This window comes from Pan paniscus, chromosome 4 (genome assembly GCF_029289425.2).
Source record: "Pan paniscus chromosome 4, NHGRI_mPanPan1-v2.0_pri, whole genome shotgun sequence".
Lineage (NCBI taxonomy): Eukaryota > Metazoa > Chordata > Mammalia > Primates > Hominidae > Pan > Pan paniscus.
In genome coordinates this window covers 75233359-75249324 of record NC_073253.2, presented here as the reverse complement: position 1 = coordinate 75249324, position 15966 = coordinate 75233359, and the positions used below count along the sequence as shown (strand labels likewise).

The window sequence follows — 15966 nt, the reverse complement described above, 5'->3', positions numbered from 1 at the left end:
TTGTGACCCAGACTCACAGTCTGTCTCCTCATCCACCCCATCCCCATTTCTGAATCTTGGTTTTTAGTCCTTTTTTTTCTCTTAGATTTTCCTCTCTTTCCTTTCTGTGTGTGTGTGTGTGTGTGTGTGTGTGTGTGTGGTGAGGTTGCAAAGGGCTTCCTTTGGATACGTAGGGCTTCAAGAGTGTGTGGCCCTTTTGTAAACCCATAGGGTCTATAAAACTATAATTTGATGGATCTTTTTGGGGTAGGAGGTGTGGTAAGAGGTAGGAGAGTAGCCAGCTCCTCTCCTGGTTCTGAGCAACCACTGTTATCTAAGAGCTGTACCCAGTTCCAGACTGGATGCTAGAAGGTCTCAGTGAGGTGGTGTGAAAATATAACACCAAGAGTGTAAAATTTTTTAGTTGCCAAATCCCCAAAGCTCTTGGCAAGCGGGCTCCCATTTCTCTTGCTTGGATGTCAGGTTCAAAGAGGGACAGCAGAGCCCTCGGAATTTGCCCTGATACTGTGGGGCTGGGAAGCCACCATGCTCGCCTACATGACTTCAGCTGATCCTCTTTTTTGTCTAGCTGGATGCCCTAGCATTGAGTTTAGGATATCAGGAGCAGAGAGGAGCGCTTTCAGATATGAGTCAGCACCTCCGGGGGTTCTCTCTGTTTTATCCTCTACCCCTCATGCAGGCTCCAAGGCCAGAGTTTCTAGCTGAGCACCAGAGCAGAAACAGCAGGTTAGGAGGAGACCTCAGTGAGGAGAAATGCATGGGAAGAGGATTCTCTAGGCAGAGCTGGCCAGAAAGAGGAATTTAGTGGAATGGCATGTTGTGGGACACAGGCTGGAGCCCAGGACACCAGGCTAGTAGTGTCAGCTGAAACTCACCTACCCTCCTGCTCACAGGCCCTGCTAAAACCCGTCCTTGCCAGCCCGGGTCAGCTCTGCCAATATTTGTAACATTGCTCATCCTCTAGGGACAATTTATTCAGGATAATGTGCTGCTGGGAGTTACAGCAAGAATGCAAGTTTTTGTTTTGCTTTGCTTTTGTCATGAGTGGGGAGAAGTGTGTGAAGTAGAAAGAAAAGTTTATTTAAAAAGTTCAAAGCCTATGGTTCCATAATGAGCACACTCGGAAGCCAATTAGGGTGATCATTGATTTCTTGAGTATTTAGTTTCTCTCGTGGGTCATTCTGACCTCTGCTTCCCCCTTTTTCTCTCTCTGAAAGCTTCTCTTTCTTATTTTACTGTTTATTAATAGTACCTTCAGGAAGCTCAAGAGAGGAGGGTAGATTTGTAAAATTAATTAGACAAATGTTTCCTTCATCTGCATTAGAGGAACAAGTTAACATTAATGGACTTTCTCAATGCACAGAAACACGGAGAAAACCACACAGGAACCACATATACAGGTATGTAGATGCCCACACAGAGCCCGCATCAAAAGTACACACACCACACACACACACACAAATATACACAGGTGCATACTCATGGAAGTACATACTGGTATGCACACAGGTACCTGCAGAGAAGTGTGCACATACGGATATACACAGAACACACACAGACATACATAAAAGTATATACATACAGGTTCAGACGGAGAGGCATTTGAAATCAGGTCCATATAGAAAAGTTAATATATACACAGGTACATATAGAAGTCTGCACACCCAGAAATGCACATGGGTTGACATACAGAAGTGTATAGTCACAGGCACCCACCCTCTCATTTAGCTGTAGACTTCATTTCTCCTGTTAGCACAGATAATAGAGTCAGCTGTACCTGCTTCCTGCCATGTAACAGCAACCTCTTATATCCCATTATGGTTTTTCAAAGAGTTTTCATATACATTATTTCATCTGCAGTAGAGGAAACATCACTATCCTCACTTTGAGAATTTGGAAACCCAGAGAGTTAGGTAATTGGCTCTAGGTCACACAGCTAGAAACTGGCAGGACCTGGATTAGAACTCAGGTCCTGTCTTCTTCAGAGCTGTTTCATTACACTCCTGAAATGAGGACAGAAAGCAGAGAGCACAGTGACAAGATTTTGCATTAATTGCATTAATTTTTCTGCATTAACTTTAATGCAAAATATTGCAAATAATTTAACAGAAGCACATAACACAGCATTTTCATTTTTCATAATGGCATTGCAAGAAGACTGCATGGACTCTCCACCCTGTTGACAAACACCCCAGGCAATGAAAGACAGCGTGATAGTCTCTTACTTACCATTCAGAAGGCAGGTGTTGAGAAAAAGTAGCAGAGTGAAAACGGTTGCAGATGCCACATTTTCCTTCATGTTGGCTGCCTTCTCTTGCTGCAGGAAATATATCAGAAGTTCACTGGAAGAGAAGGTACAAGGTAACTTTTGTGAAATGGCAGTCTGGTCAGGCACATCCACCACTTTATTCTGGGTATTTGCAACTGATTGTTGCTCCTTGCTTAATGTGAATGACAAAATAGGAGGAAAGGAATGTAGGAAAATGTAACAGGGTTGGATGGCTTGGCACAGAAACATCAATTCACACACGCTGGGAAAATTTCCACCACCAGAGGTCCTCAGATGACAAGGTAGAGAGTTCAAGGGGCATCAAGGCAGTCAGTTCCTTTGCACACACCCCAGAGAAAAATTGTTCTCTTTCCACCCCATAGCCACCTAACAATATATCATCCATCTTATGTAACATAGATTGTATGTCCTATGGGAGAATCCTGCGAGGGCTCTTGCTCTGGTCCATCAGCCAAAAATTGTCCAGGCTGAAAAGTCAGTACCCTCAGTACAATCTCAACATAACCATGCTGATTCCACCAAATTAGGGAGGCTTTGAAGGTTCAAGCTGAGAAGGTTCTGGAAGTCTTCTGGGTTATATGCATTACCGCAAAGCGAACCACACAATGAACTCTAGTGAACCTCCACGTGGTTTCTTTCTCCTGTTTGGAAAGCCCCATAAACAAAAGGTAATAAATTCTGGTAATAATTTAAATTCCTTGGGTTCAGAGTATTAAGTAAATTCTGAACCTGCAGGGGTTGGGAGTTTGGAATAATTTATTATTAATACTAATATTATTACCCTTGGAACAACGTTCAAAGCCTCTAAATGGCCTTGTAAGAAAAAAGGATTTTTAAAGACATTGGGAAAAAAAGGCTCATTAGTCTTGTTGGACTTCAAATAACTGAGAAAACAATAGATTTAATGAACTAAGTGTAAATTCTTAGAAATGCACGGCCTAAATTTCTCTTTAAATTTTTATTGTTTCATTTTGTTGTTGTTGTTGTTGTTGTTGTTTTAATCAAAGGAAGAACATTCAGGATCAAAGCTGCCGATCTTGGGACATTTGAAATGTCTGAGTGTGTTTGATGAGCCCCTGAAAGACCAGCTTTTGCTACTGCTCCTTGTGGGACGTACTCAGAAATGGAGAAACGATAGCAACAGTAGAGGTTTGGGCACCCAGGTACCATCAATTAGCTCTTTTTTTTTTTTTTTTTTTTGAGACAGAGTCTCGCTCTTTCACCCAGGCTGGAGTGCAGTGGCGCGATCTGGGCTCACTGCAAGCTCCGCTTACTGGATTCACGCCATTCTCCTGCCTCGGCCTCCCGAGTAGCTGGGACTAAAGGAGCCCCCCACGATGCCTGGCTAATTTTTAAAATATTTTTAGTAGAGACGGGGTTTCACCGTGTTAGCCAGGATGGTCTCGCTCTCCTGACCTCGTGATCCACCTGCCTCGGCCTCTCAAAGTGTTGGGATTACAGGCGTGAGCCACCGTGCCCGGCCAAGTAGCTCTTTCATAATGAGGCTCCAGCTTCAGTAAAGGATCCCGGTCCAGTGGTGGATCCTGTGAGGTGACCCATATTTTGTTCTTTTGGGGACCTTCTACCTGCTCCTACAAGATTCCTTCCAAGCAAATGCCCTCCCAGGGTGCACTTTCTAAATCACCCACTGCATCTCACCCCTGAGGGTCATCTAATTAAAATCAAGTGGTTAAAGACTCCTACTGGGTTTAAAATAATGCCTAACACTTCTGGAGCATCTATTATGGGCAGGCACTGGGGAAAGTTAAGTACCTTAATCATGTAAATTTCATTTTGTCATCACAACAGCCCCGTGAGCAGCTACAGGTTTTAACAGATGAGCAAATGGAAGTACAGAGATTTAGTAGATTGTCAGTCAAATGCCCATGGGAGAAAGATACTTGGGAAACCTGAGAGCCACTGAGAGATCATCCTGACTTGTGGAAAGTCTGTGATGGGGGTGCAATTATTCCCCCTCTGTGGGAGAGATGGTGGAGACAACAGCCACTGACCCACAGTGAGCAACATCAAGCCTTGGGTGAGTGTGGCATTCTGAGTAGGGGCAGGAGAGCCAGAGCTGAGAGAGGCCTTCTCAGCTACTGCCCTACTTACGCCCAAGGACCTTAAATACTGTTGATCTCATGAATCCAGCCTCATTAGGTACATATAGCCCCAAATAGTTCTTTATCCTGCTGATCTGGTGATCTCAGCCTGGCTTAGAGATGACAGTCTATCCACTGGCTGAAGACTTTCTATAATATCCCTTTATTGAGACTTCCTTTCTCTTTTGGGCATTGCACTAACATGCTTAAGATCAACATGCTATAAATCAGACCTTCCTGGTGAGGTTGGGTGCTATCTAGAGAGCTTTGTCGAAGCAGGGCTCCGTGCATTTTGCAAAAGAAACTCTGGGATGGGAAGCAGAGTGGGTCAGGCAGCAGTAGATATTAGATATTGTCATCTGCTTACATGTTCTCATGTGCTAGTACAGGATCAAAGAAACTCTCCTAAATAAAGTTTTCCTATAATAATGTCTTCAGGAAGTATTCTATGAATGAAAAAAAGCTTCCCTTTGGGATTTCCTGAGACACATCCTGGAATCTAGTTACTATTATGCACTTTTTAATGCCTAAAACCCCCATGCCAGGGAATTAGACATACTCACAGTGGTGTCACGGTTGTGTTTCAACAATGATTTTCCAACTCATCCTGCATTTTCTTCCCAGGAAGGCAAACACAATGGAGGTAATTTAACCTTTAGAGAAAGACAATCACAACTTCTCACCCCTAAAGGGGCTATGCTAAATGTTAATTAACTCTGATCACACAAGGAGAGGCTTCTCAGCACTAGGCACATCTCTTGTTTATCCACCGACCTTTTTTTTTTCTTTTTATGGCTGGCAGACACTAAGCTGGGGATAAATTAGGTTTTTGTCTCTCTGAGTCCACCCTGCATTGCACTCAAGATCTTGATCGAGGGCAGGCGTGGCCCTTCTTATTCTCTCCCAATTGGGACTGGAATATCCAATGAAGGTCCTCATCTTTTTAAGATGTTATAGCAGCAAATGGCTCCAAATATTTGCAGTTCAGTTAGCAAAAAGTCAGCCCCACACATCCTGGGGACTATCGTCTTAGGCATCACTCCTCAGCAGCTCCTTGGTTTTGACTGAGGGTTAAAAATGCAAGTGGTGGATCTGAAGAGCAGGTTTGTAGCAAGTTTGCAGCCCCCACACCTTGCCCGTGGCTAGCTGCCTTGGTTTCCTTGCTTCCCAATCTTCAAAGACTCTCTTACCCTTAAGCTCCTCCCCTTACCATATGCAAATATGCCTTCCCACCACGCTGTGGCCCACCGTGGTATGAACGCCAAGAAAAGTCCCTTCTCCCTTGTGTTGCTCGGCATCAATGCTGATCCTGTTTAGGCCCTCTCTTTCCAAAAGCCTCTCTTCATTCTCCCTTCCATTAAGCCAAGTCTCTTCCACGTAGGCCAAGAGTTGAGAAAAAGGTCCAGCAGCTTGTGCTTTTGAGAAACTAGAGCCAGTCTCCCTATATGGAAAATCGGGGCCACACTCCCATGGCCTGGGCTGACCATACTATCCACATTAGGAAGGGAATAACATAGGAGAGGAGGAGTGTGGCCTCATGAGAGTTAAAAATAAACCAGATCTGAGCTCCCAACATACCACTCCCCACTGTCAACCCCTCATCCTCTGCAATACCCTCTCTTAGACTTCACCTTTATGTTCTGGCCTATGCAGTCCCCAAGCCAATCCTGCCTGCCAGCAATCTCAGCCCTACCATTCTGTGGAACTTGCTCCCAAGACTGGTATCTGGTGATCCCCCTGAGTACAGTCCCCAACCTGTCCTGCTGTATCTGTTGCTGCAACCTTCTCCTCAGGTTTTTGACTCAGTTTTCCTAACTCCAGAAATGGACCTACCATTAGGGTCCAGAAATGGACCCTGCCATCCCTGTTAGGCAGGGATTCTGAGGTTCTTTTTAGCTCTTGCAAACTCAGTTCCTGGATAATCAAGCAAGGCCCAATCCAACATTTGAACTTTAGACTATCATACATATGACATGCACAAATTGTAAGTACAGTCATGTGCCACATAATGACCTTTCAGTTAATGATGGACCATATATATGATGGTGGTCCCATAAGATTATAATGCTGTATGTTTACTGTTCTTTTTCTATGTTTAGATATATTTAGATACACAAACACTTACCATTCTGTAACAATTGCCTACAGTATTCAGTTCTGTGACAGCTGTATAGGTTTGTAGCCTGGGAGCAATAGGCTATGTCATCTAGCCTAGGTGTGTAGTAGGCTATACAATCTAGGTTTGTATAAGTATACTCTATGATGTTGGTACAACAATGAAATCTCTTGACACATTTCTCAGAACTTAGCCCTATCATTAAGCGACACTTATGACTGTATTCTGCTCAATGAAGTATCACAAAAAGAATATATCTATGTTACCACTCAGGTCAAGAGATTAACCACCAGTAGCACCCCAGAAATCCAACTTGCAACTCCTCCCAATCTCTACCTACTCCTTCCTGATAGAAACCATTCTTCCAACTTCTAACAGTACAGATTAATTTTACCTACCTTTGAACTTTATATAAATAGGATCATACAACATGCATTTCTTGAGTGTGTGTGTGTGTGGCTTCTTTCATTTCACATGGGTGTAGGATTCATCCTTGTTGTTACATGTAGTTTTACATAATTCATTTTCATTTCATCTCATTCATTTTCATTCATGTTATATTGAATGAAATACCATAACTCATTTATTCATTCTACTGTGTTGATGGACATTTGAGTTGTTTCCAGGTTTTGGCAAACTTTGGGTTTTGCTGAGATTGATCAAAACTCAAATGGCAGGGAAGCCCTGTGCATTTCATAATCACTCTGTGCTACCCGCCATATCTCCTGTTAACCTAAATTAAATTTCAAGTGCTTTTTTTGTCCTAAAAAGGCAAAAAGTCTCATTTCTTGCAAACAAATTTTGAATACATTCATCCGTTGTTTTCAGTATTAGGCATTGTGTTAAGGGCTTCCTTCGGGGTCCTTGGCCCACTGGGTTTCCTTACCTGCCTTGTTCTACCTGGGTTAGATGGCCTGAGGCTAACATAACAGGGAGCAAACCTCACATCAGGTACCATTTGATTTCCAGGAGTTGGGCTTTTTTTTTTTTTTTTTTTTTTTTTGAGACAGGGTCTTGTTCTGTTGCCCAGGCTGGAGTGCAGTGGCATGATCACTGCTCACTGCAGCCTGGACCTCCCTGGGTCAGGTGATTCTCCCACCTCAGCCTCCTGAGTAGTGGGGACTAGAGGCATGAGCCACCAACACCCAGCTAATTTTTGTATATTCTGCAGTGATGGGGTTTTGCCATGTTGCCCAGGCTGGTCTCAAACTCCTGAGCTCAGGAAATTTACCCGCCTTGGCCTCCCAAAGGTCTGTGATTACAGGCATGAGCCACTGCACGTGGCAAGAAGTTGGAGTTTTCTTTCCAGTACAGAATGCCAACACTTAATCTGGAAAGTAAAGGACATAATGTGCTCAGGGCGGGAAGAGGAACAGCAGGGATTAGCTATTACATACCAGGCTAAAGATTAAGACTGTTATACAAGCTCTGCCCAATGTCAACAGTCAATGATTGTGAATAAATGAAGCCCAAAAGGTGAAGAAAACAGAAAAAGATTCTAAGACATGGGACAAAACTCTGCATATAGGAAGACTGGTCCCACGCTGGTATTTCAAACACTAGACTTACAGCCAGCATAGTTTTCAGTATTTGACAGGGGAATCTAAAGAAGTTTTAAGGAGAACATGGCAGCCGCTCTTTCAGGAAGACATTAAAAACTGGGGATATAGTGCCAAGAGAACCCTGGCCTGCAGGTGGGGAGATGAAAGTTCCAGCTGTTCTTGCTCTGCCAATAATTAGCTTCACACAAACATGTGCCCACAATGAATGTTTATCTGCCCATAGTCCAGGCAGCATATCTATGCATTTGTCTGTGAAAGTTCACAAGAGGACACTTGCTCGTGTGGTCATTCATTATTATTTTTTTATCATCACCATTATCCAGTTTACATTTTGCTGTTTCTTGAGCAGGTTTCCATCTTGTACCCTGTTTTGAGGTACCCATTGGGGAAAACATCCAGAACTTTCCATAGTGAATTACTTTTATATAAAATGTTTATCACCTGGCAGTTTAGTCAGGTGAACGTAATTAGAAGTAGTTTAGAGGCTTCTGTAAAGTGTTCACCTCTGATTCCAGATATTCCCCTGCCCCTCTCCTAGAAATCCCAAAGGTTCCACTGAGGAAAGAACTTCCTGAAGACTCTGCACTCTGTGAAGATCATCAAGAGGAGCGCATGTGCTGTGCATGGTGATGGCTGCATTTGGTAAGAGGTAGATGATCAGCAGAGATAGGATTTGTCTAAACGAGAGCTGACTTAGACCTTGGGCCACTCAGGAATACCTATGAAGAACCATCTCCTGGCTTCTAACCTAGTCAGGGCAAATTACTCCAATACAATATATGTGCCTTTGCACTGGAGTCACTTTAATAACACAGAACACCGATGCTTCCCCATGGCTGGAAGTATTGCTTCCAAATCTAATCACATTAACTCCACTCACTCACTACAGCTTCCTCATCCTAGCAACATCTTTTATCCCAGGGAGGCTTGTTTTCGAGCAGTCTTTTTGGCTTAAAGGCAAGAATAGGAATTGGATGAGTTTCAATTTCCCCCAGCCAGTACACATGTAGGACAGATGGTGGAAAATCCACGTTGGCCTGATTTTCAGAGGAACTAGTCCCTCATGAGATCATCAATCAGTTACTAACAATCAAAAACACCCATAAATCATACATTATGTTTTGCAGTTTACAGAGCTGTTCTATAGACATCAGTGGTTTCTAATCCAGGATTCCCATTACAGTCCAAGGAGTGTCTTAAAATTTCTTTTCTTTACTTTCTTTTTTTTTTTTTTTTTGAGACAGAATCTTGTTCTGACACCCAGGCAGGAGTGCAGTGACATGATTTCAGCTCACTGCAGCCTCTGCCTCCCAGGTTCAAGTGATTCTCCTGCCTTAGTCACCAGAGTAGCTGAGATTACAGATCTGCACCATCACGCCTGGCTAATTTTTGTATTTTCAGTAGAGATGGGCTTTACCATGTTGGCCAGGCTGGTCTTGAACTCCTGGTCTCAAGTGATCTGCCCACCTCAACCTCCCAAAGTGCTGGGATTACAGGCGTGAGCCACTGTGCCCGGCCTTAAAATTTTTCATTTCTTTGTTTTGTCCCTGGACATTCTCACTAATTGGCTCAGAATTGAGCCGGCTTGGAAGGACATGGGCATTTTTAAAAAAACCTTTCTAGATGATTCTAAATTAAAGCTGGGGTTGAAAACCACTGACTTACGTGCTATCACCTGACACGTAAATTCTCTGAGTCCTCTAAGGCAGCCTTCCTCCTGATAACAGCTGACTCAGCATGCTCCCCATATAACACCTCCAATAGGAGGCAACTTTATCTCACAAGCCTCCCATGTTCTCAGACCTGTGTGCCAATAAAATCAGCAAACCCTTGTATAGAATACACTTATAAATATATAAAAACATGTATAATATCACACATGAAATGTTTATATGTGATCCACTGCATGCCAGGCACTGTTTTGTTAACTCGCTTCACCCTCACAAGAAGCCTGAGGTGTAGGTATTATTATTACTCCTTTCTAACAGATGAGGACACTGAGGCCCAGAGACGGTCTGTGAGTTGTCCAAGGTCACACAGCTAGTGAGTTGTCCAAGGTCACACAGCTAGTGAGTTGGTTATGGAGGAAGAGGAACTCAGGATTTGATCTCTGGGGTCTGTGCTAACTATCACACTTTCAAACGTGCAATGACCCTCCTTCAAGGAGCTCCAGAAGTACAAAATCCATGCTGGCTGTGAGGAGTGGGGACAGGTCAGAGGACCTTGGGGTTGTAGATTCTGAGTCTTCTAAGGCAGCCCTCTTCCTAATAATGGCTCACTCAGCATGCTCCCCCAATCCAAAGGCAGGTCTGATGCTGAAGGCTGTGGGAACCGGGAAGAGCTCTTCAATAGCAGTAGGTATTCCTGGGGCATCATGCCTGGGCACCACTGCCTACTTCAGATCATATGTGTCAAGATCTTTGGAAAGGGGGGCCCTAGGAAGGGGATTTTTAACAAGCACTTAGATGATTCTTATCACGCTCAAGTTTTAGAGCCTGAGCTCAAGCTGAGAGGGGCAGGAAAGGAAGATGCAGTGGAGGAGGCAGAGTGGCTTCCTCTCTACGGGAAATGTTGTATTTAGAACTTAGATAGAGGCATTGGGGGTGTGATCTGTTGGGTTATTGTCCCCAACTATTTGCTTCCTCCCAGCCATAGGATTGCATATTCCTACCCACTGTCATGGGAGGTACTTGTGCATTCTGTGAGAGGAGTACATATCCCACCTCAATCACTTTGGACTTGGCCATGTGAAAAGCTATGGCCCAGGGGATGTGAATGGTCGTGATGTTTTTTGCCGTGTTTAACCTGAAGCTTAAATGCAACTGGATGGTTTGTCTTAGGTCTCCTTGCTTTTGTTCTCCACTGCCCTTAGGATGTCACAGATAGTGTCTATACCCTTAGTTTGGGTTTTAAAATGAGAAGACAGGTGGAACCCCACTGAGAGCCCAGCTGAACCCAGCCAATTCTAGCAGAGCCACAGCCAATCTGCTGCTGACTCACAGTCCCCATGTAAAGTGAGCGGAGAGTAAATGTTGTTCTAAGCCACAGAGATGTCACGGTTGTTTGTTTGTTACTAATTGCAAAACTAATACAGGGCAAGAGTAGGAGGAGGACATAAGTTTTGCAAGACTTAAAACAAGATTATTTTTTCACAGATGGAGCTCTGTGTATATTATATACGTGTGTGAATGTGCTGTTCATCCAAACACAAAATAACTTTACTTTGCCATAAAAGTCACTACTGTATTCATAACAACTTTGTCTATTGTTATATATTAATATCTAGAAACTCAAGCTTTGAAGGTGAGAAGGAAAATTAAAATAAAACATAAATTATTGGCATACTGGCACTGCTTATTTGTCTCAGGGGGAAGGGAACATCAGGGGAATCATACAGAATCATTATAGAATCATGGGATTTTGGATCTTTAAGGGGCCCAAAGACTTGAAAGGTATTCTAATTCAACCCCTCACTTTAACACATGGGGAAACTGAGGCCTGGAAAAATGAAGTGCCTTGGCCAAATGCCTTGTGGGAGAATCTTTGGAGCTTGAGGATGGGCACAACTGAGAACACTGACAAGTCTAAGAAGAAACTCTCAAGAACGTTGCTAAATGCATTTTCCCACTCTGATTCCTGCTTTCCCTACCATCTCAGAACCTTGGAATACATTCATAAGAATAGTAAAAACATCAGATGTCCATCAGAATTTGGTTTTCTTTTCCTTTCTGGCCACACAGTTAAAGTTACTTCATTGCTTCCCCTGTCGTTAGATGAGGCCAGGTGATGAAGTGGTGGCCTCTGAAAGTGGGTAGAAATAATACACAGTAACGCACTGAATGACAAACTTTGCCCGCTATAGACTGCATATATGGTGGTGGTCCTATAAGATGACAATGGAGCTGAAAAGTTCCTATTGCCTAGTGATGTCAGGGCCATTCTAACATCGTAACGTAATGCTTTACGCCATGTTTGTGGTGACACTAGTGTAAACAAATCTACTGAACTGCTAGTCGTATAAAAGTAGAGCACATACAATTATGTGCAGTATATATACTTGATAATAACTATGTTACTGGTTTGTGTATTTACTATACTATACTTTTTATTGTTATTTTACAGTGTACTCCTTCTACTTATTAAAAAAAGTTAACTGTAACATAGCCTCAGGCAGATCCTTCAGGAGGTATTCCAGAAGGCATTGTTGTCATGAGATGACAGCTCCGTGCATGCTATTATCCTTGAAGAACTTCAAGTGGGACAAGATGTGGAGGTGAAAGATAGCAATAGGGATGATCCAGACGCTATGTGGTTATAGGCTAATGTGAGTGTTTGTGTCTTAGTTTTTAATGAAAAAGTTTAAAAAGTAAAACAAAAAAACTTTTAAAAATAGAAAAAAGTTTATAGTATAAGCATATAAAGAAGGAAAATGTTTTTGTACAGCTGAACAATGTGTTTGTGTTTTAAGCCAAGTATTATTACAAAATAGTCAAGGCCAGGCACGGTGGCTCACGCCTGTAATCCCGGCACTTTGGGAGGCTGAAGCGGGCAGATCATGAGGTCAGGAGTTTGAGACTAGCCTGGCCAACATGGTGAAACCCCGTCTCTACTAAAACTACAAAAAAATTAGCTGGGCCTGGTGGCTGGCATCTGTAATCCCAGCTACTTGGGAGGCTGGGGCAGGAGAATCATTTGAACCTGGGAGGCGGAGTTTGCAGTGAGCCGAGATTTGCAGCGAGCCATTGCACTGCAGCCTGGGCGACAGGGCGAGACTCTGTCTCAAAAAAAAAAAAAAAAAAGTCAAAATGAGTTTAAGAAAGTTTATAAAGTTAAGTTACAGCAAGCTAAGGTTAATTGATTACTGAAGAAAAAAATTTAAAAAAATTTGGTGTAGCTTAAGTGTACAGTGTATATAAAGTCCACAGTAGTGTACAGTAATGACCCAGGGCTTCACATTCAGTCGCCACTCATTCACTGACTCACCCAAAGCAACTCCCAGTCCTGCAAGCTTTATTCATGGTAAGTACCCTATACAGGTGTACCATTTTAAAAAATCTTTTATACTGTGTTTTTACTATAACTTTCCTATGTTTAGATACACAAATACTTACCATTGTGTTACAATTGCATGTAGTATTCGGTAAAGTAAAATGTTGTATACGATTGTAGCCTAGGAGCAATAGGCTATCCCATATAGCCTAGGTGTGCAGCAGATTATCCCATCTAGGTTTGTGTAAGTACACTTTATGATGTTCAAGCAACAACAAGATAACCTAAGGATGCATTTCTCAAAAAGTATCCCCATTGTCAAGCGATGCATGACTGTACTTCTAGCCTAGTCCTGGTCTTTAAAGCTTTTTACATATTCCCCCCTCTATTTCTCTCTCCTCCATTACTGGCCTGAAGAAGATGAAATTGAGGACTGTGAGGTCCTAAAAGCTCAGTACAGCCAACAGATGAAAGGCTCTTGAGTTCATGCTGACCCCCAGCAAACTGTCACATGGGTGAGAAATAAACCTTTGGCTGTTGTGCTCTGAGCTAAGAGGCTGGGTGTTATAATGGCTAGCTTTATTTAGTTGGGCAAATCTAGGGACAATCCAGAGACAACCAGTACAGCCTACTGTAGATGGTAACTACTACATTTAACCAAGTAGAAGAGCAGTGATTAAGACGGAAGCCTCCAACACCTGACCCACTGCCATTGTCCCGTCTGGAATACCATCATCAAAGTTCCAGAACAATCTCAGTTTGGCTTCATCTACATATTCAGCCCCCTACACTGTCACCTGTAAACATGTCTACAGGTGTTCAACAACACCTGTTGGGTGACTATTTTTATAAAGTCATATAGAATGCACTATTCTCATGTACAGATCCACGGAAACAGCACTTGGCCTTGAGTTGTGCAACTCTTTTCCATTAATCAATAGGCTCTCCATATTCCTAAGGGATAGGTTCTGAGACCTTCTTGATTCCTCCAGTAACCTCTTTGTGTGCATTAATTTGAACTCAAGGGCAGATGGATGATGAAGCCCACTGAGATGTGGCTGCGAGGTGGTTGGGTTAGTAGCTGAAGTGAATAAAAATCGCAATATCAGAAATCAAGGAAATGTGGAGACTTCAAGAACTGGGACAACCTCCATTGTGAAATCTTCAACTAGCAAGGCAATAATAATTCTCAGCCCATTCTTCCTTTTCCTTCATAAATGCACACAATTAAAACATATTTTTCTGGCGTCATCATGTCTAAATATCTAAAACACACCCTTTCAGGAATGAAAACATATATATATATATAAATATAAAACATATATATAACATATATAAAACATATATAACATATATACATATAAAACATATATATAACATTTAAAACATATATATAACATATATGTTATATATATGTTTTATATATTATATATATATATATATATATTTTTAGATGGACTCTTGCTCTGTCACCCAGGCTGGAGTACAGTGGCGCGATCTCGACTTACTGTAACCTTTGCCTCCCAGGTTCAAATGATTCTCCTGCCTCAATCTCTGGAGTAGCTGGGATTACAGGTGCATGCCACCATGCCCACTTAATTTTTTTGTTTTTTTAGTAGAGACAGGGTTTCACCCTGTTGGCCGGGATGGTCTCCATCTCTTGACCTCGTGATCTACCCGCCTCAGCCTCCCAAAGTGCCGTGATTACAGACGTGAGCCACCACGCCCGGCCAAACTTTTAATCTATTGGGTGCACACTTCTAAAAATGAGGCGCTTCTCTGACTTCCTAATTGAAACTTTTTATGGAGTACTGGGGTCATTTATGAACATAAAAATTATGGTGTGATATGGTGGATATAGGATGTGCTCAGCTGCTCCTAGAGATCAAGGGCTTGTTGCCAAAATCAAATGCCTAGGACTTGAGCATTTTAAGTTTCTGAGTCTTCTTTTTATAGCCTCCTTCCCTCGCTCCATCCTTTTGCCCATCTCTCCTCTCTCCTTTCCTTTTCAGTGTCTTTTTCTCTTTCTTTTCTTTTTCCTTTTCTTTTCTTTCCCCTTTTCTTTTCTTTCCTTTCCTGTCCCGTCCCGTCTCCTCTCCTCTCCTCTCTTTTCTTTTCTTTCTTTGATGGAGTCTTGCTCTGTTGCCCAGGCTGGAGTGCAGTGGCCCAATCTTGGCTCACTGCAACCTCCACCGCCCGGGTTCAAGAAATTCTCCTGTCTTAGCCTCCCGAGTAGCTGGGACTACAGGCACACACTACCATGCTCAGCTAATTTTTGTGTTTTTAGTAGAGATGGGGTTTCACCATATGGGTCAGGCTGGTCTCGAACTCCTGACCTCAGGTGATCCACCTGCCTCGGCCTCCCAAAGTTCTGGGATTACAGGCGTGAGCTGCCACGCCCGGCTTTTTTCTTTTTTAATGTCTTTTTCTTTACATTCAATTTAACAGCTAATAGTTCTCACTTTTGTTAGCTGACTCCCTTCTAGATCACTCAAGATAGTTTCTTCTAGCCCCTTCCACTCTATTGTTGCTTCTGATCTGATGTGAATTAAAAAACCCAATAACTAAATTTTAGAAAATTAAGGTGGTTTCAAATAAGAATAACTAGGTTCTGAGTGATGACTGAAGGAATTTCCTACCAAACCTGTAGGTAAATAGATTTTGTTATATCTATTTTGCTCAAAAACCTATTTACCTTGCTTCCTGGATCTCATATATGTTCCAGATAGTTAAGGTTGCTAGATAGGTGAGTTTTAAATAGTGATGCATTTCTGTGTCCCAAAGTAAGCCTACTGAACTTAGAAAAATATGGTATAGTATGTTTAACATCTTAAAAGGCAAGCACTATTGTCAATTATAAAAGGCTCTCTCTATTTCTTAATAAGTCCTCCATGCCACTAGTGCATA

At 42.5% G+C, this 15966-nt stretch overlaps 1 protein-coding gene across 3 annotated transcripts in view; it reads right to left on the bottom strand.

The window, feature by feature from the left end:
* PRLR (prolactin receptor) overlaps positions 1–15966 on the bottom strand; it is a 180451-nt gene that overhangs the window by 38183 nt on the left and 126302 nt on the right. For 2 of the 3 annotated variants that reach the window (XM_034960186.3, XM_034960180.3), the window contains exon 1: positions 2230–2866. In XM_034960186.3, coding sequence (XP_034816077.1) covers positions 2230–2518 — 289 coding nt within the window. In that variant the 5' untranslated portion in view covers positions 2519–2866. Of the gene's footprint in view, positions 1–2229; positions 2867–15966 lie in introns of those variants that run through there. The other variant, XM_003806664.6, reaches the window with a different exon arrangement.